Genomic DNA, 21,739 nt, shown 5'->3' with positions numbered 1-21,739 from the left:
CTCCATTGGGGGTGTCTCGGCTTTGCTTTCTTATCTTTAGACATTTGGGGTTTTTTTCTGCTAAATCCAATAAGAGCGACAAGATTGTTTTTCATACATTTCTCTCTTTTTGTTGTTGTTGTTAATTTATTTTTTTTTTTAATTTTAAGGTTTGTATTTCAGTTGGTTGTGTTTTTTTTTTTCCTGGCTCATCAAAGAGTTTTGCATGAGAAAGGTGACAGTACTTAATGAAACTCAGCACCTAAGGGCATAAGGCAGTTGTAGGTTTGTTTGTTTGTTTTTTTTATTTTTCAATCAGCACCAATCCCATAAATAATGTTCTACACTTGGTGTACGGTATAAAACTGATGTGGAGATGCCTCCTTCTCCACCTGTGAATCCTAGGTGTGGAAGTTGAAATACTGTTTCTTGTGTGTAAAAAACAAAAGAAAAGTTTTTCTTTTTGTTTTTACTTACAAAACATAGAGAATATCTTTTTTTTTTTTCTTTTTATACATACAGCAACCAGAAAGAAAGCTTATCTGAAGGTTTGTGTTTGTTTCATGATCTGTGTTTACCGTAAACAAAAATAAGGTCCCCTCTTTTACTTTTGCTTTAAGGAGCTTTTAAAGTGAAGATTCATATTGTAGCAACTCATATAAGAGAGGTCCATCTCTATACCTAATACCTACAGCTGTGGGGGTGACATACTGGAGGATGTTGATAGTTCTTCTTAACCTCCTGTCTACAAAATGAGCATCCCATGCCGGATATCTTTTTCTTGGGATGTCAATCTTAATGAGAGGCCCCTCTGGGGGGTAGGGTCGCCCAGATGGAGTAGATGGTACCATTGCTCTCACCTGGAAAACGGGCAAGCAAGTGTCAGCTGTGAGTTCCTCCTGTTGCTCCGTGACCGCTCTGGTGGGCGTAGCCTGGGCCCCCCGGTACCCAGGGGTTTGGGGTGCCATGGGCTCAACATCGGGGGGCAAAGGAATGCCCCAGAGCAGCTCGGCGCAACAGGAGCTGGCAAAGATCTTAGCTCTTGGCCCCATGGGATGCAGCACACCATAATATAACAGCATCAAAGCTATCCCAGCAGCAAAGCTAAGAAAGACACAACACAGTGCTGGCACGGCATATGAGTCAGTAGTGTCAGGATCTCTGTAAAAATACCAAAGGAGCGTCAAGGCAGCGTTCTCCGTCAGGACTACCGTGTAATACGCAAACATTCTGTATCGAGTCCGCCCTTCCTTGACATTAAACCAGCAGAAAATGTACACAATCCCTACCACCATGTTGAAGAGGATCTCCTCCCACTTAGACATGCAGAAATCTGTCCCACCATGGATGATCCAGAAAGCCATGGCACACCAATGGACCACTACAAAGATCCCAAAGTAGAGCTGGAAGATGGAAGCAAAGAGAGCAAAAGAAATAACTCGGGATGAGATGGTGAAGAGGCGCCAGAAGAGATGGATGAGGGCCCCTCTGTAGCTCATACTCTTCTTGTCGTCCCTAGAGTCCCGAAGAAGCTTGTGATAGGAGGCTAGCACCCAAGCCAGGGACATCAGGGAGGCCACAGAGGACACACCTGCCGGAAGACACACAGATCCACTGAGTTAGACAGGAGGTTTGGTTGAAAACATCATCTGCTCACTAAATTATTGCATCTGGGGCAGGCTCAGTAGCCCAAAGGTTCAACTCACGTCAGGTTGTCCTTACAGTCTAGAGGAGAGAAACACAGAAATATCAGTGTGGGAATTGGAAACGATCCTGTATTCAGGAATTCTCTGACACAGCACATTATGCTCATCTTCATGAGCTGTTGGCTCTGCCACCCCACCCCAGCTCTTCTCTTCTTACAGGGAACAGCCTCTGTCCTCATCCTTATTAGATCCACATTTGAGAATTTGAAATCCAGATCCCGCCTAAACGCTGCAGCCCAAGAGTGAAGGGTACTTTCTGTAGAAAGGGGTCTATCTTCGAGTGCACCATTGCAAGAGCAGGACATCTATATTCCTTGTAACTACATGGATCTTTTTTATTCTAAAATTCTTTCATACAAGGAACATTCACATTGACTTTTACTTGATTCTGCCTTAATCGGGAATCCCCATTTGCATTTGCCTTTGGGAATAATGGGCAGTTGGTCAGTTTTTTTGTCACCCCGTGGTCCCATGCAGATGAATATAAAATACAGGGAACATCATGATTCATCAATACCCTCAAATGGTCCCAAACCAAAGAATCTGATCCCTCCAGCAACTCCCCTGCCCCGGTTCCAGAATGGACTGAAGATATATACAGCAGGTAGCTTATCTCCAGCCTTGTCTCCTGGGTGGACCACAGATCCAAGTGGCAGTCATGTCTCCAGCCCCATCTCCAGCCCTGTCTCACTCTGCTTCTGGTGGGGCTCCCTGGAGGGACCTTGGATCTGGACCACCCCCTCGCCTTGTCTGGGACTGCTGAGGGACACACTACCAGCACGCAGCTCTGCCCGGTGCACTCAAACCCTGCGGCACTGCTCCATCAGTGAGGGCATCATCTGCCCTGGCGTCACCCTCGGTTCCCAACTGATCCCCCTGCTCCCTGGCATGGGGCAGGCACCCCATGATATTCCAAAGGGGCCTCATCTTATTCCCCATCACAACCAACACTTAAACTATTTATTTCATCCAATGGATAAAATAGTGCCCCGCTGCAGTTCAGGAGCTTTTAAAAATACAATACCGTTGATTATCGCAAAGGTAAATCAAACAACTCATTGAGCAAAGCATCATAATAAAAATTAATTGACAGATTCCTGGGAAAATAAAAGGCCACTGGCATCTCATTCCTTCGCTCCCACTGCTGCTCACTGGACAACAGCTCTGCAGGTGAGGGAAGAAGTGATGGACTAAGACCCATGTTTGGGAAGCTAAATAATTTGGTAGCTATACTTTGATTTGGCCTTTGCCAAAGATTTCTCTGGGAGCACCGCCTATGAAGTCTAAAGGAAAAATGCTAATGGTTTCAAGCAAAACAAACAATAACAAAAGCCCCTCCATCCCTGATGTGTGACGTACCAGAAAACAAGTCCAGCTCTATTTTGCTTTTACCACTTTAAGAAAACCCAAGGAGCATCTTGCTGCAGCTGGTCAGGGTTAAAAAGCTAAAATGTCTGAAAACCCTAAATTTCTTCTTCTTCTGTTTCCTTCTCACTTTTCCCTCTGCCCACAAGGACCCAGCTCCCGTGGGGATGGAAGGAAGATCCACTGGCTCTTCAGACCTCACTCTGGAGACTTTATCTTCTTCTTTTTGAGGAGCCCACCCCACAGCGCAGTGGGGTTAGATTTCCTCCCTTCCAGCCTAGCTATGTCTTGAGCAGAGGTGCTGGAGAAGGTGGCCAGGAAGGACGGCAGACCTCCATCTCTGCTCCTCATTGAAATTCTCCCAGCCTGCAGGTCAAACAAAACTATGCCTTTCCACCAGCTCTCAAGTCTCTCTCTTAATACCTCGCCTTCTGGCTCACACGTGCATTAGCATTCCAGACCAAATTTTAAAAAACAACAAACCACAAACCAGTAAGATCAATGGCCTTTTCAAAGAGGGAAGCATTAGGCCACCATCATTAAGAACAAACACAATTTTCCCCAAGTTCTAAGTCCTCGATAGGAAACACTTGCATATACGACTTGGGGACTCTAATGGATGGAAACTTCTGAAAGTGAACAGCCTCAGCCCCAAACAGCTGTAGATTAGATTTATTTTTAACCTACCAGATGTGTTACATTCTTGGCAGACATAGCGGTGTTGGAAGGCTGAGCAATACCCCACAATTTTTAAGGTAAGTGATGCTATGCTGTTTGTTGCAGTATCTTCTGGCTATTCAGTTTAAAAACTTCCCATGATCAGCAGAAAGAAAAAGTCATGTATTGTCTTATTTTAGTGCTGTTATAGTAGAAACTTGTACGGCATTAGATGTACCTGCATACTGAAACTCAAGCAGCGCCAACCCACAAGAGACAGATGTGTCACACTGGCTTAAAAATGTTTCTGTTGGGTTCATTTATTCTAGAACGGAGAGAGGAATAAAATACACCAGAAACAAAACCCCGGTGTACACATAAAGGCTTTTCCCACCGTAACGTTTGCAGTGCAGAAGCCTACACTAATCACAGCCTTTGCTGTAAATTGCAACAAGGCTGGCTGAGAGTGTGTGTGTTGAGTCACTCACATTGCACGGTACCACGCCTGCTGATAGTCATCTGAACGTCTCCTCGAGTCAACAGAGAGAGGCAGACACCCCCAGAAAGTGATTCACCCTGTCCTAAGATCCACGTGTGGGACAAAGGGGTGGTTGACTCACGCTCCCAAAGTGTCTGTCTCCATCCCTTGACAGGGGAATGAGAGGACTTGAGAAGACCAGCAGTCAGGCGGGATGAGTCCTACCCTTGCAAAACAGTTCGTTGCCTCCTCATTTGCACTGAGATCCGAGGAAGGGGGGAAATGAAGTATCTCTAGACATTGTGACATATTCCTGCCATCGTTTAAAAATTCACAACGCTGTGGCAAATGCAAACTTTGGCATTCTGGTGATGAGCTGGATCTGAACCTCGGTGTCAGGGGGGTGCGATCAGTAGGTGGACGTCAACAGGTACCATGGAGCAACATGAAGATTTCTGCAGTACTTACTGTGTTGCCACAGAAATTATTCCCTGGCTATTTCATACAGAGCTAAATGACAAAGCACGCCTTGGCTTTTGTCATCTTGACCATGAATTTCTTATTCCCATCTTTCCCTGTTCCTTCTAGCCTGTGAAATCTTAATACAATGTACAATTCTCACAGATTGTGGGATAAGTTTTCCCCTTCTTTACCACTTCTGCAGGCCTTTTTTCTAAGCAACTATAGAGAGCTCTCCAATTATAACTAGAACAAAAAGTCCTGATAAGTTGGATCACATGGGACGCATTTTTTTATTTGGATTTTGACTTTTGCACATGGTGACTGACGCACCTTCATCTGGCATGAGTGGGTTTCAACTCCCTTCCAAGGTTTGTTTATTAAAGGGTTGGGGCTGGTTTAAAACTGAAGTCACTTCAATAAACCCACTCCCACTCCTCCCACTCTGTGCTTAGTCTTGGGAGTGGAAAATACCCACCACGCACTGACACATCTGTGTGGGCACTCATGTGGACATCATCTACCATGGGGCTGGAAGCATGGCTGCATCTGTGGGATCTGCATCCCACCAGCCTGTAACAAGTCTGAGTGGCATTGACTGGGGTTATCTTCAGACTCTCTGTACCAGGCTCTGCAACAGCCCTCGGACTCCTCCCGTCACCTGCTAGAAAGCAACCAGTGACTCACAGGCCGTAGTCAGCATCATTGAGGAGTCAAGCCCATGTGTTTTGAATGACACATCACAAGAATGAGCTCCCCAAGTCTTTTTAGTAATGTGTCCTGAAGTCCTTATGGTGAGACATCTCCTAACATACATTCAGCACGGTGAGGGAGAGCTCTTTAATGTCCCCATTTGACAGAAGAAGCACTGAGATTTGAAGGATTTATCCAAGGTCTCATATAAAAACCATGCTATAGCAGGGAATAGATCTCCCTCACATCACAGTGCACCTTGCCGAGGCATTTCAGACAGGACTCAACTCCTACTGTAGAGATTCACCTCGGGGTGTCCGTGGGTGAGTGATGTCTCTTTACTTTACTCAATGGAGAATTAAGACTTACTGCAACCAGCGCAGATGGGAATCCAGCAACATTTGAGATGCTCTAGGATATCCCAGACCTCCATGTGGAGCTGGCAGATGTGACAAGCTTGCATACAGAAGACAATAAGATTTTTGAGCTGGGAGCTGGAGGGAGGCAGGGTACTCAGGGCATCTCAAATGACACCATGCAAAAGTCAATCAAAGTGTTTCTGTAGTCATTACGGCCAGTGCGGCCATGCTGTATGAAAGTCGCCATTTAGACCCGGTGGTTGTATTGCCTACATCTCCACTGAATACAAGGGAAGCTTGGACACCCCCATCCCGTGGAGACACCCCCATTGGAAACACCTTTGTTTAGGTGTCTGAATCTGGAGCTGAGCTCGCCCATCATCTTGAACTGCCTTGACGCTGACTTCTTGCCTTAGCAATTCTGCCTTTCTCAGGGGGAGCTAATGAACAGCCCTCAGCGGTAAACACACGGGGTACGGAGACTAAGCAACGGTAATTGGTGAAGAGAAATGAGAAAGCAGTAGGAGATCAGGCAGCTACATAAAAGGTTAAACTTCCCGAGAAGAGAGTTGGACCAAGGAATAGAGTGCCTGAGAAGGGGAAACAAGAGCCATTGCTTGGGACCACAAAAACATGAGTGGACTAGAGTACAACGCAGGTAATGATCTGACGCCAGAGGAGAGGAGCATGAACCACTGAGCTCAAGGGAAGCTCCTGAAGCCTTGCTGAAGCTCGCAAGGGCTGGCTGAATTTCAGCCTGTTTCGGTTTTCATCCTCTAGTTCCTACTGATGGCTCAGAAAAGGAAAAAGCCATCTCAGAAATACAACGAGGGTCTTTGAAAAATCCACATCCAAAAGACAGACTCAAAACAATGACTCCCCTTAAATTGCCATTGATGTTTTTAAAGCCCATATACGTGCAGTAATAAAAACAGGGCATGGAAAGCCATCCCAGTCTATCTGGCCTATTCGTGCTATGCAATTACACGTGGTTTTCCAACAAGTCTAATACAAGCTGCAGACAAATCACACACACACACAAAAATGAATATTTAAAATGAACAATATATCCGTTTTTCCCTTTCTTGCAGTGCTGTTCAGCTGAGGGGAGATGTTTTTCACTAGGGGTATGTACCATTTTCATCACGAATCCAGCTGCAGGTTATTGGCTGTAAGTAATTCGAATGCACTCACTGCAGCGTATTCCCTAAATATTTACTGTGGTGCCTGTCCCTTTAAAGCTGAAAACGATGCCTAAACGGTGCTCTATTTCTTTTTTGACATTAACTCTCCTGAAGACTCTACTAAAATGAAATGGGAAGATACCAACGTTTCTCCCGGGTGAGCCGGACAGGAAATATTCAGTGCGACATGAAACCTTCCATCAACCCCTGTGTGCAGCCGGCGCTTGCCTAATGCCAAGTGCCACGTCTCGGTTCCTCCCCATCACTCGCTGCCTGCTCAGGTCTCTGTGCTGTGAACCCTGTTATCGTGTTTTCCCCTTTGGGTGGCACGTTCCGCCCTGGAGCTCAGTGTGAATCTAGGAACAGGTTTTCATTTTGATGCACACGGAGTGAAAATGCGTTTATATACAAAAGAGATGGAGACAGATTCTGCTGTGGCAATAACATTGCCTGGAAGTTGCTCCCCCTTGCTTTTTAATCTGTTCTTATTTATTTGCACCAGAGTAAAAGGGGTCAGAATCAGACCCCGGCTCTGATTTTCATTTGTTCCTGCTGGAGTTTGATGTTTGATCTTTCTTTTTTCTTTCCTTTCAGAGGAGGGAATGACTTTTTCTTCTTTCCTTCATTCTCCCTCTTTGTTTTTCGCTTTGAACATGGAGGAATACGGATCATTACCAGTATATAAATAATAATGGGCTGCACAGAATATTTTGCCATTCATTGTCCTCATAGGACTTCAGGACACTTCCTTAACCAGTTTCTCCAGTGTGCCACAAGTCCATTATGGCAGATGAGCACTATTTCACTTACGGTGAACACCACTTACCGGTCTGACCCGGGAATGGCCTGCTCACATCTGTGTGACACCTCTGTACTCTACTGAGAGCTGGTGTGACCAGGGATGAAAAACCAGAGCCTGACACTGGGAAGAGATGTTACACCAGTGTCCTGTCCTTTGCTCTTTTCTCATGAAAAATGTTTTGATTTTGTTGGGCAAAGTGTGAGTGTCAAATCCTTAGCATCTGCTCCCTTGCTAAGGAGCTCTTCTGAGACCTTCCTCCAGGGAGCATACGCAGCCCCATTCTCCCCAGGACCTGACTCCCACAGGACACAGCCTCACCAGTCCATGAGAAATAGACAAGTGCTGGTGACTGCTTGGGAAAGGGGAGAAGCAAAGGTAAGTAACTCAATTCAGGGACCAATCTCCAAGTAGATCTGGACAACAAGAAGAGGGTCTTCTACCACTGAATCCTGCTGGGACTTCCTGACCTGAGGCTTGCTTTGAGTTTCTATACAGGACAGTCCATGTCCAAGCTAACACACAGAGTGTTCTTCCACATCAGACCAGAGGAACATCCATGTTCCCAAACCTTTTGTTGTGAGAGTGAGAAAGTCCATAGAAAGGCAACTTCAGAACAGCTTGCTCACATGGACAGTTGCCCTCCCACCCTTTGCCAGTTAAAGGCTGGCTCATGTCCTCAAATGTGAATGCTTCCTAAAACCTTTTCTTATAGTTCAATTAAGATGTCCTCACTGACCCCAGAAACACTGGATCTCTTTTTAGTTCCCCTCTAGCCTTCACCTCAGCACTGCCTTGAGGAACTGAGGTCCACTGGTTCACTACAGATTGTGTTTCAAAAGGACTTGCTTTTCTCCCCTTTCATCCTGCTGCCTTTCAGTTCTCCCAAATGCCCTTTTTCTTCTACTGCTAGAAGAGGTGACCGGCCACACTCGTCTGATCTGTGCTCTCATTATCTCGTCTGCTTCTGTCATGTCTCCTCCTATTCATCTCCTCTGTGAACTCGGGAGCTGCCAAACTGGCTCAGGCCCTGGGGCCATCCAGCCTTGTATCTTCTCCTGGATTCAAGCCAGCGACTGATCCTTCTGCGGGAGGCACAAGGCTCCCAAGGCCAAGCAGAAATGGGATAATTTGCCCTCTGTTTTGGATTGTCCTTGAATACCCTCAACGAAATGTCAAATCTCCTGTTGAAGAAGTTGGCTATTACCCATCACATAAGGATTGGCAAAGCTTCTCCCCCATTTTAAAATGCTCTTAATGAAGATCTTCTTTGCATCATGTGCCTCAGTGTTTATCCCACCCAAGGTAGAGCTGTCTGAGACATGGGATGAGTTGCCCTCTGGAAATGCCTCTCAGGAAACTCAACATGGGATGAGTTGTCCTCTGGAGATAACTCTACCTGGAGTGTGGATGATCAAACTGAAATGACCAAACAAGGCGAAGTGGGTAAGATGAAAAGTACCCTAGGCAGCAGTGGTTTGGCATCCACCAAATCCCCTCAAGAGCTCAGAGGAGAGCCCTAAGTTCCAGCAAGGAAAGGAGAGCAGAAAGGAAGGTTGGGAAACATGTTCCTGGCTCCAAGATGAGCAGAATAGCTAACATCAGCAGAGCAGAAGTTGACAGACCCAATATAATGTGGGCAAATTCAAGTGACGCAACATAATGATTTTATACCACTGAAGGCCAAGCAGGCAAAGCATTGCCCCAACACCCACCTGATGAGAGAAGGGTGCCATGATCAGTCAGAGGACATGTTCAAGTTGCCTTTCCCTGAACAGCCAGCCAGAGCTACCAGCATCCTCAAGAAAGTGCTAGAGAAAGACAATATCCTCCTGCTACATCAGTGAGAAGAAGGCTGATGTCAACAGGCATGTAGGCACACAGTCCTCATAGGCATGTGACTCCGCTATTTGCTTTCCATAATAGCCTTGCCCCTTTCATAAGATGCTGACCGCAGGTATCTCGGTTTTTACCTAGTTATGTAGGCAAAAAAGCTGCTGACATCCACTCCACAGCTGAAACATTGCTGGCAGAGCTTTGCTGAAGCTGAAATCTCAGTTCTTACATACGCGCAGCTCTTCAAACAAGCCTCTCCTCACCTAGCTAACCGGGATCTTTGATCTTGTATAGTGGCTCCCCTCCAGATAACGGCTCTTAAAAAAAAGAAAAGCAGGAGAGAGGAGAAGGGCACACGGGAACCCAGGCCTTGACAGAACCCGGGTCACTGTGGTGACATCTAAGCTAGCGAATGAGAAACAGAGCCAGGGCTGTTCGCTGACCTTGAGCCCGGCTGGCAGAGTCTGCCATGTCCATCCTATTAAACTCTCTCAGACTCCAAACCAGAGTAGTTGTATCCTATCTGCCTTTTGGGAAGGGTCCCTGGCCTATGTAAACTCATTTTCCCATGCTTGGGAAAGCTTTGGGAAAGGGCTAGTTGGCCCAAACTGTACCAAGGACCATATTAACAGTACCACTTGAGTGCCAGTGCTTGGACTCTGGCACCATTTGCGTTACAGGTGTAGACATAACCTGTGCACAGTCTTCTGCCTATCGCAAACATGGTCATATAATCCTCTTCATCACGTTAAAAATAATGTGGAAGACCTGTGGTTCAACTCCTGGAGATGAAGCCTCTCATATTATCAGATTTTCCAGGCTCGGCTTTTTGGCAGGATAAATTAGCCCCGGTGGCTGCTGTGTCCAGACAGATCTGGGGAGCCCAGCCATGGCAGCTAGAGCTCAGGTAAGGGGTAATACAGACATGTAGACAGCTTTATGCCAGAAAAAAAATATTATTTTGACAGTTAATCCTTCTAGGAATCTGGTCTCAGCTGTGCTCTCAAAGCCATCTCTAAGGAAAATTCCAGCCCGACTATTGCTAGATCTAGATGAGCAAACCTTATGGAGAAAAGCCTTCTTCTGAAGGTCCATCCAGCTACCAGAGTCTCTGATTGGAGTCTAATGGGGTTAAAGGAAATTAACTTGAAAATCACACTTTTCAGAGAGAGTAATTTGCAGCAGGTGTCTAAAACCGCTCAGGAATCTGGGGTGAGTTTGGTGAATAGTTTCAGTCCTAAAGAAGCAGGAGGCAACCACAGAGCAGAGGTGAGGGGAGACACACAAAAAGACTAATCTTTCTTTCGTAGTCCCTTTTGATGTGACATTGTTGTGACATTATTTATGACATGTAGCTATTTATTTTGAAATCACTCCTCCATTTTGAAACTTCCTCTAAATGTTAAGAAAATAGAGATACAAGAATTCTTGTCCCCCTCTGACCAAAAAGGAACTTCAGTGGATGCTAATTTGGGGGTGTTAATATAAGAACAGTTCTTTCCTTTGTGATTTTTGCAGTAAACCAGAAATCTCATTAATCTTACTGAGGCTGGTTTTTTTTGATGTTGGTGTGGGGCTACATTTGCTGGTGTTTCCAACTAGAATAGCTGCTGTTATCACTTAAATTGGGGTTTGCGGGGCCTGGTAACCCCCACCCCCAGCAGTGAGGACTCTGTCTATCTTACACAAGTGCCAATATCTCTTCGGGATCTTCCCACAATGCCCTGGTGCATATTTCCCCAGTGCATCCTCCAGAAGGCATGCTGCATCTTATGTGGATAGGGCTGCGTCAAGGTTCATAGAGATGCTCAGCACCCACAACTATGTTCATCTCCATCTTCTAATGTCACACATACAGGTAGCAATCACCTGGGCTAATGCTGCAGTGGAAATGTGCTGGGGGAGAAGAAGCAGCCAGGATTTTCTAGGCACAGTTTAGGTTGTTTGGAAATAAGAGCATGAGAACACTTACACGTGTCTATTTTTGTCAAAGGCTGTATGAATTGCCACTCTATTCAGAGTGAGATACCCTCTTCATAGTCATCATTGTAATTATAAAGACTTTAGTTAAATCCTGTAAATCTGAATGCCTTTAACCGCTGTCTCAGAATCACAGTGAAGAAGAACCCCACCTGAATCCCCAAGTCAACAGCCACAGACAAGAGGATTTGAGACTCCTCCAGAGACCCCACTTGACATGCTCCATCTGGATGTCCTGACAACATCCCCAGCAAGGACAGGTTTTAAATCTATGCATGCAGAGCAAAATCCCTCTTTGTAGGCAATGTTACGGGGCAGTAGAGGCTATCACAGAAACCTGGTTCAACCTGAAAGGAACACAGCCAGCAGAGAAGTGTACAAGCCATCTCTATAGACTTCCATTGCTTTTTCTTGGTGTACTTTCTCGTTCCTTTTTTGCTCAGTTGCTTCTGACCTCAGTTCAGAAATCAAAGTAGCCTAAGCAGAGCCTTGTATCTACATGGCCATCAGCGTGGCCCAGAGGCATCCAGATGTTACCAGGCACCTGAGATGGGAGAAAAGTCAACCTAAGCTACCTCCATAGTTCATATGGAAAACTAAGCACCACCATTAACATGGATCTACCATGAATCTCTAGGGTCTAAAGACACCCGAGTATGACTGTGCTGCTCTTGTAGCCTCTTGGTTAGATGTGCAGTGTTGATTGCTGAGATCTAGGGTTTTTTTCCATCTGCTATTTAAAATAGTCTTTCCCAGAGCAACAGCAGAAAAAAAAACCCCAAACGTGTGATTACTTTAACTGGGAAAAATAAGACGGCAAAATCCAAGAAGAGTTACTCTTAGAGGAAAAATCGTACCGCACATTCAACAGCTGGGTCTTTGTGAAGGACACTTTAGACACAACTTTTAGCAGCCAGTTCTTTGCTCAGATTCTTGAGTGTACTGAACATCTTAACAGACTCCAGCAGTGTCACTCCCCATTTACACTCTGCAAAGATCAGAATGAGCCTCCGATACTGAGATTTTCCAGACCCAATGCTATTTGAACTCTACTGCTAGGAAACTTTAGAAGAGAAACACACCTTATGACACTACTAGAATGCACTGAAATGGGGGAGAAAAAACTTTGCTATGGAAAACAACACATGGCTTGATTTAGAATAAAATCTTTCCCCACCCATTTCTATGTTCTGAGTAGGGATAGTTGGCACAAACAACACAACTCTGCAAACACATACCATACACTTGCATTTTAACACTGTATGTTTGATATTTGTTACAGCATCTTTATCCTGGCATTCTTTTTTATTTCAGATGAGAACCACGGCCATAGAGAATAATTTAAATCTGCCTAGCACGAGTTGCAAGGATGTTGTAATCTTGCAGTGGGAACTAAAATACTCTGAAAAATAGGGGAGCACATCAGCACTGGAAAGTAAAGCCCTAGGAGTTCTGCTGTCCACTTCTGAACAGAACCATGAGAATCTCTTTTCCCTAGCACAGGTCTGGGGCAGCTTTGGAACCTGGGACCCTGTGCCTACAGATCAGTAACTGAGCAAAGCCTAATTCTGTTGACTGCTACATCCATGTCATTCTTCTGTCTCAGCCTCCAAAACAGGGTGGCCCAATCCAGACTGCTTGTTGGGAATCGTCCTTGGCCCGTGCTAACACCTGAGCCAAGCCTGGAAATTGTTTGGGCTGGTGCTAGCTGCCGTGGGCTAAAAATGTGCCAAGGAGTGTGATGATAACTGAACCACGTGGATGACCGAGCTCTGGTGGTTGTGCTCATGTTCTGATGTGTTTCAGTTTATTAGCATAGATGAAACCCAACAGACTTGTCACCAGATTGAGGAAGCAACATCTTCTGCCAGGGCTTAGCGAAGGAACTTCCTGCTATAAATACAGCTCCCACGGCCAGTTCCTTGGAGACGAGGCAACACCAAGGCAGCGTTTCAAACAGTCGGTGACAGTACCAAACATGGATCCTGCAAACCACCTCTGGTTAATGGTTTGGCCTGGACACAGAAAGTTTGCAGGCCATTAGAGAAATAACTTCCTCCCAGATCTGGGAATGCTTTTGACATGATGGGGAAAAGGAAGGAAATCCAACTTTGTTCACACTCCCTGGCCAAGGTAAGAGGTCCTCGTTCAGTGTGTTTAGAGGAGATGTGTCAGCAGTGCAGACTTTGCTAACCTCACAGTTTGTAAATCTTTGTTATTGTGTAGGGTGCCATTGGTGGAATTGCAGGTGAGGTGACTGGTCTCCTGAAAAGAAGGAGCAACACAACACTTCTGGAGAGTAGACAGGGCTGGCATCATTACAGTGAGTCTGGCAGAGCATTTTTGTGAGGGGGAGTGACAAAGCGACAAAAACGGATGTGGTGCAGCTGGTGCTGTCTCGCAGTGGGGTAGCTGAAGGCACCAGGGACACTGATTTCCAAACAAAACAGCAGGAACCTGTTTCTTCCTCTGCTTCCCATGCTTTGTATACTCTGCAAAGGTCTAAGTGATGTGTAGCAGGCCAGAACTCAATAACACGCCAGCATCCACCAGTTAAGTCATGCTCAGATTGGCTTGTCTCTCCTGGATCTTCTCAGAAGTTCATGTGTGTACAAGACAGAGTTGAGACTGCCTCTTCAACAAGTTAATGAACATCACTTTCCCCAAGGGCAGGCTGAGATCAAACCATGCATTCATTCCCCTACTGCAAATGGCTGTTTGCACCTTCGGGTATTTCACATATGGGCTCCTGCGACCGGGAAACAGCCGTGCCTGGTGGACATCCCCCATGAGTGAGCGTCCATGTGAAGACGTGAACGTACTGAGGGCACTGAGAGCATGAGGTTGGTCAAATGCCACTTAGGACAAAAGTCATTTCAGGAGATTTCTATTGACTCAGTAAATCTACTGCACTCCCAGACTCAAGACTGTCACCCTGAGCTAATCATCTAAAACAACTGATAGTTTCTGAAAGAGGAAAGTTCCTTCCTTCAATACTCAGCAATTTTGAGCCAGTTGCATCAACCTGAACTGCTCCATCTACATCTGGGGTAGAAGCACAGAGAGGTCCCTGCCCAGCACCCCCCCTGCATCTCCCCCAGTTTTTTTGCACATCTCTGTGGCTATGTGCTCCTTGTTTATCCAGAGTTAGCATGCTCTCTTGGATGCCTCACGTGAACCCCAGAGCTGCACGCTAAAGCAACCTGAAGATGGAAATAGCTGAATTTCCACGCATCTCACTAGCCAATCGCACAGCAGCGTGCAGCCACCTTTTTCTATGCTCCAATCACGAATCTGCCGCGAGAGGTAGGTCTCCAAGAAAGTCTGCAGCACAAAGTTACCTGAAAAAGCCTTAATTTCCTGCCCGGAATCTGCTTGGCATGAACGTGCTCCCCAGGAGCAAGCAGCGTAGAGATCCTCCTTAAGACCTTAGGCTACTCAACCCTCTCCGCCTGTGCCTCAGTTTCCCAGTTGGCCTGAAGCTGCTAGGAACAGCATGGGCTAATGCTTGCGTAGTGCTCTGATGATGTAACCCCCTCCCAATGATTACCGCAGCCTTACAAAGCCTAAAATTGGCAGCGCTGGCCACCTGCCAGCGCCATCCTGTGAACGGTGACTCATCTTTATTGGCTGTGGCATGTCATACGCGTGATGGTGGCACGTGGTATGGAACAGCAGGGTTTTTATCAGCACCCCGAAATAACAGAGCGAGAGCTGTGGCAAGGTGGTGGATGGAGAAGCTGCAGGTGGGGATGGGCTAAGGGATGACACCTCTCTTTGGGCTTACTCCAAAGCCCATTGGAAAAAAAAAAAAAAAAAAAAAAAAGCTGTCACTGGCTTCAAAACCTCCTGGAGCCAGTCCTTCCCCACTGCGCTGGGACAATACGGCTGATGATAGGGCAAGCTTTCCCCATGTCGCTCGCTGCCAGCACGCCTCGGGCTTGGCCTGCTCTCAGCACGCCAGAGCAAGACGTCCTCGGTGCCCACTGCCAACTGTGGAGATGGCTTTTTGATGCTGCTGGGAATTGGCCCGGGACCAGCGACTCGTTTCAAGCAGGGCACCAAATTGCTATCTGTCATCCGGCTTTGGTGAGAAGGAGGGGACGTCAGGAACAGAGCCATATGCCCCAGTCTGGCAAAGTACCTGAGTCATATGAGTGGCCTCCCAGGAAAGCTGCTTCTGCGTGTGGAGCTATCTGGGCATTTTGCGAGGTGCCTCCTTGGTCTGCTGATGAACATTTAAAGGGAAACTGTGGTTGAATCAGGGTAAACTTTCAACGCAGATTGTTCTGGTTCCTCCCTCCCAAGCCCCTTCAGCAAGCACAACACTGGTGGGGTCCTCTTCCCTTACCCACATGGCAATAAGCAACCGCTTTTCTGCTCATGTCTCTTCTGTCACAGGGAACCAGGGCTGGGTGATGGATGTCTCCGGTTTCTTTTACTCTTCAAGGAACGGCACAAGAGAGAGGGAGAAAGAATATGCTTTCAACCCCATGGGCCAAATTTTAGGGTCTTTTTTTCTTATGATCTGTCTCTCAGCCCAAGCCAAAGCCCAGATTGTGACTCTGGTAGACATTTCACCCACCCCAACCCACCCTGTTACCAAGGACTCTGGGAGGCAAAGATTTTTTTAGGCATACATTGCTGTTATCTTGCTGGATCTTAGGAAAAATACACCGGTGGGAAAAGGGAAGAGGATTTCTGCTTCTGGAAATAAAGGACTTTGTTGGGCATGCATCAATGTCTCACCCATCCCAAACAGAGGGTGTAGATGACATGTCAATCTTTTTTGCATTGGGCCCTGTGGAACCTGATGCCTGTGTAGAAAGGGTAGAACCACACCTTATTTATGATGGGTAACTCTGGTTATGGGACTCTGCACAAATGGGGACAATTTTGTGCAGTGAGGTGACCGAGATTTGAATATGGGGTTTTGGATTCATGGTTGAGCGCTGTTGGAATGTATATATTTAGTTACACCCAAACTGAAAGACACCTGTGGAAAACAGGCAGCACCACAGAAAGCACTTTCCCCTACACGTGCTTTTCCACCCAGCATGGCATCTCCCACCCACAGTCCTCAGTGGCTGCTTCTCTACTAAGAACCAAGTATTTGTAGGGATTGTTCTCCAGCCCTGAGGCCAGCAGGCGCACCCCAGCCCCATCCATACCCCATCTCTCCTCGTCTAAAGGTGGCCACATCCAACTGCCTGTTGGGAATGGTCCCTGGTCTGTGGTTACTCCCAAGCAGTCCTTGGGGTTTGTTTGGCTCACAGTTAGCTGGCCCAAGCCAAAACCACGTCAGGCCCACGCTAACAGGGCAGCAGTGGTGACGATGGCTGCCCATTGCCGGTGCTTGTCCACTTGCACCCCAGAACTGCATTTCTGCTGGGCTCTCTGATGGACCTACCCACTTGTCCCAGGCCAGCAAGAAGGATCTTGCGCTAACTTCTCGTGCTCCTTCAAGGTTAGCAGTGCTACTTGTAGGACGAACTTTCAAACCTAATGAGTCTCTTCTCCACTTTCAGTGTAGACGTGGGAATTTTAGTCTCTTCAGTTACATTCAGGCCGGTGTTGATCACATTGGAAAATCACACTCTTGGGCAACTGAAGGCTGAAGGCTCCCTTTCTAACTCGGTTGCCCCAGCTAAGAAGGTTACTTTGATCTTTGGGGCCTGAGTGGGAAGGGGACTGAGTAAGAAGTAATCCATTCACGTGTTCTCCTTTAGATATGGCCTTAGTTTTAGATCTCACCCATTCCTCAACAAGTCGTGGTGCCTTGGGATATTTCCTACCCTATGAATATACCTAACAGGACATTTCAGACAATATGTAGTTCACAGCATATCCATTATTCACAGCATATCATTGGTTAACTATCAGCCTGTCATCGGGGGAAAATTAACTGAGAAATTTATCTCCACATTAGACTTAACACATTATCACCCACACAGGAATCCTCTCACTCAGGTGCAGGAGTGTTTAACTTGAGGTTGGCTCATCGTGAGCCCGCTCAGCTTGATGGGGAATGCCTTCTCTGGGCAGTGAGGACAACGGCTGACCCACCCCTGCTGATTGTCCTCCCATACCTTGCAAAGACCACTCAAATTTTCTAGACTAACTGAGAGCGAAAAGCATCTTAGAGTGCCCCCGCAAAAAAAAAGGATAAGCCCTGATCATCAGTGGCCCCCAGACATGGTACAGAAAGAGTGAGGGCATGATGAAACAGATAGGAATTTGCTTGGGGAGGGAAAAAATTTGGCTACGTCATTTGCAAAGGCCACCAGGATATCTCTGCAGCCAGCATGCGTCTGTAGCTATGTCTAAAATCCCTTTTAGTGCCCAACTTGTACTTTTAAGCTTAAAAAAGTGCCCCCTCCACCACCAGACAGGCTGAAGCTAATGTTACTTTTTCTTAAATATACGAGCAGCTTCAGACTACTTATTATGGGCTGCCAGGAGTGCAGACACCTCACAAAATCCCAGAGATTTCAACAGGACTTTGCATAATGAAGGCTTACGCTGCAAATCTCGTTCGGATCAACAGCAGGGTGATACAGGAGACGGGGACAGCATCGGTGGATAGACAGGTGTTGGGTTTTTTTTGCAGGGGGAAACCCTGAGCTGAAAACTGCAGCCTCACACAGGCAAACTCCCAGCAAAAGTGTTGCTCAAAGCACTCGTGACATGAGTGGAAGGATGTTAGAGGTTCGGCTGACTCATTAAGTCTTAAAGTAACCACATGAAAAAATTAAGTGAAAGGAAACCTCTTTAAGAGGAGATTTGTGCTGAAAAACTGGAATCCCTTTCACCTCACTAACTGCCTAGAAGTTAGGTATCTACTTTAAGCTGGTTATACATGCTCTTTTCCATTCAGTGCAGAGGAATAGGCACCTCTGCAGGGTCAAGAGGGTTAAGGATGGTTTCTTCTGCAGGAATGAGGTGGATTATCTGCTAGGAGTGATTACGAAATGAAGATCTGGGTTGCTGGGCTTTTTTATTTTATTTTATCATTAATATCATGTTTCCCCCTGCAAATACAGCATGTTATTTAAATCAGGGGATGTCCTCTGGCCAGTGCTGTCCAGGAATCTGAGATAGGTGGCCACCCTTTCATCCCATCCTCTCCTAAATCTTGGAGACAGCTGAGGAGAGCGACGGACAGGGCTGCATCCTTTTCACAGAATCATAGAATGGTTTAGGTTGGAAAGGACCTTGAAGATCATCGAGTTCCACCCCTCCTGCCATGGGCAGGGACACCTCCCAATAGACCAGGTTGCTCAAAGCCCCATCCAGCCCGGCCTTGAACACCTCCAGGGATGGAGATTCCACAACTTCTCTAGGTTCTGTCCAGGTTCTCTGGAGAAAGGTGTTGCTGGAGGGAAAGCATCTCATCTCGCCTCCTTCAGCCACTTTGGACAAAGCCCCATGCAACCTGGCCTTGAACACCTGCAGGGAGTTTCCACAACTTCTCTGGGCAACCTGTTCCAGTGCTTCACCACCCTCAAAGTGAAAAATTTCTTTCTAATATCTAATCTTAATCTCCCTTCTTCCTTCACAGAATTCACAGAATTGTTAGGGTTGGAAGGGACCTCTGGAGATCATCTAGTCCAACCCTCCTGCCAGAGCAGGGTCACCTACAGCACGTTACACAGGACAGCGTCCAGGCGGGTTTTGAATGTCTCCAGAGTGGGAGACTCCACCACCTCTCTGGGCAGCCTGTTCCAGTGCTCCACTACCCTCAAAGTAAAGAAGTTCCTTCTCATGTTAAGATGGAACTTCCTATGTTCAAGTTTATGCCCATTACCCCTCGTCCTATCACTGGGTGCCACTGAAAAAAGACTGCTCCCATCCCCCTGGCATCCTCCCATTAAGTATTTGTATGTATTAATAAGATCCCCCCTCAATCTTCTTTTCTCTAGACTAAAGAGACCCAAGTCCCTCAGCCTTTCCTCATAAGAAAGGTGCTCCAGTCCCCTAATCATCTTTGTTGCCCTTTGCTGGACCCTCTCGAGCAGTTCCCTGTCTTTCTTGAACTGGGGAGCCCAGAACTGGACACAGTACTCCAGATGCGGTCTCACCAGGGCAGAGTAGAGGGGGAGGATGACCTCCCTCGACCTGCTGGCCACACTCTTCTTGATGCACCCCAGGATGCCATTCGCCTTCTTGGCCGCCAGGGCACATTGCTGGCTCATGGTCATCCTGTTGTCCACCAGGACTCCCAGGTCCCTCTCCACAGAGCTCCCAGGTCCCTCCCCAGCTCTCCTGTAGGCTCCCTTTAGGTACTGGAACGGCCCCATCATGTAAGGGTAGGTCTAAATGCATCACCTAGGTTCTGTCTAGGTTCTCTGGAGAAAGGCTCTGCTGGAGGGAAAGCATCTCATCTCATCTAAATGCATCACCTAGGTTCTGTCTATGTTCTCTGGAGAAAGGCTCTGCCTCCTTCAGCTGCTTAGGACAAGGGCTGATCCGTGTTTTGAAAGTATCCTTCCTCCCTCACCTTCCATTGACTCTGTTTTGGGCCCAGACAGCTGTGGCTGTAGCAGATGAATCGCTCGCAAAGGGCCTGCATGCCAACACCAGCTCCGTCCATGTGCATCTTCAGGAGCTGATGTCGACCCATTTTTCCCACCAGCCACAGCACAAAGTAGTCCAGCACAGGCTCTCAGCATGCACCTTCCAGGTCAGATCTGCTCACCTGATGGAGTACACCAAGTTCTTGCGTCTTTTCTCTCTGTGCTATTTTCTGCTCTTCCCGAGTCATTGGGCGACAGCAGCTAAGTTGGGATCTGGTCTGCCTTGTGCTAGGGATATGACGAAGGAATGAATCCTGACCTTCATAAAAACACAGGGGTGTTGTCCCAAGCTCTACCGAGGTTGGGACTTGACCTCAAATTCCAGCTCCAGCATTTCTGCTGCTGGTCATGTCAGACCATGCGGGAGGTGCTAACTCCTGGGTGAGCAGGGGCCCATTAGTGAAACTGGTCCGTCCTTTGAGCACTGAAGGAGCAATAAACACAGGTTCCACCCAACCCCTTCCAACAGGTACATTTCAGGGTAAAACAGTTCTTGCAAGGCATGGTGGGGCTTTTCCTTCTACCCACCCAATAGATATGAAAACCAGGAAAATAAGCGTTAGCCTGATTGCATCCCCCTCTGCTAGTCCTCGCAGCGCTCCCCTACGCACCGCAACCACAATAGGCAAGATCAGTCCCTTCTGTCACTGTGCTCCTAAACATCTCTGGAGGAGATGCTCTGGGTTTGAGTGAAAACCTCCAGTGCGTTCACCCTTGTAACCTCAACAGCCACCTTAACATGGGAACTAGCAGAGAAACAGACAAAACTTTCTGATAGTCATTCCAGTAACTCCCCTTGTAAAGCTCCTTAAATAGGAGAAGGAGGCATTAGGTGACCCATCTGGAGAAGACAGGAGCCTGACTTGGCTTCCTGCACTGGGCTTGCCATCGCAGTCTTAGGAGCAGGGAGGACCGGGGCTTGGAGGAGGGATGTATGCCGTGTAAAACGGTAAACCGACCTTGTTCTAGCACTAAATGAATCCGTAAGAGGCTGTGTGAACCCTATGGAAGTAGCTGGAGTCTGGACGTGTCAGCACGGGCTGTACCTGGGTTTGTAAGCTCTGCTGTGGGCCCTCGGTGATGCAGCTGACACTGTCCCCGTTTAGAGGCAGAACTGGCCTCTTCCTGTGACGAGCCACGCTCACATAGACACGATGAGCCAGGAGAGACTTGATTTGATTTTTAAACACACTGCCTTCCTAAACATATCAGTATTCCTTTGGTTTCTGCCTGCTTTAAGGGAAATCTTTGATGCTGCCTTCCATAACGGCTCCTCTCAGCATTTAATTTCCTTTTACATAATTATGCACTGGCCGGGAGGAGGGGGGATGACAGAAGCGCCGAACGGGCACGGAGGAGCTCTAGGAAACCTTGCACCTGAGCGAGCTCTGCTGCTCGCATCCATCGGCAGCGCCCGCCGCTCGGCACGCAGCCCTGAGATGCTCGACCGCATCTCTGGCACAGGCGAGGAGGGAGGCAGGGAGAGGGGTGCGCTGGGGACACCGAGAGCTCGGCTGCTGGAGCGTGGCAGGCAAAGAGCCCTCCAGGGCTCGGGGAGGCAGGCAGGACGTGCATTGCCTTGGAAGAGAGCGCAGCATGCTCGGTGTGGTGGAGGAACGGAGGAACTGCATAGCTGAAGAAGGCGGAGGGGAAGGTGGAGGCGGGGGG

At 47.4% G+C, this 21,739-nt stretch overlaps 1 protein-coding gene across 1 annotated transcript in view; it reads right to left on the bottom strand.

The window, feature by feature from the left end:
- Positions 1–294: 294 nt before the first annotated feature.
- XKR6 (XK, Kell blood group complex subunit-related family, member 6) overlaps positions 295–21,739 on the bottom strand; it is a 23,504-nt gene continuing 2,059 nt past the window's right edge. The window contains exon 2 of the mRNA XM_009887945.1: positions 295–1,570. Within this exon, the coding sequence (XP_009886247.1) occupies positions 606–1,570 (965 nt within the window). The 3' untranslated portion in view covers positions 295–605. The remainder of the gene's footprint in view (positions 1,571–21,739) is intronic.

This window comes from Charadrius vociferus, unplaced genomic scaffold (assembly GCF_000708025.1).
Source record: "Charadrius vociferus isolate BGI_N301 unplaced genomic scaffold, ASM70802v2 scaffold36, whole genome shotgun sequence".
Classification (NCBI taxonomy): Eukaryota; Metazoa; Chordata; class Aves; order Charadriiformes; family Charadriidae; genus Charadrius; species Charadrius vociferus.
This window is presented reverse-complemented; position numbering and strand designations above follow the sequence as displayed.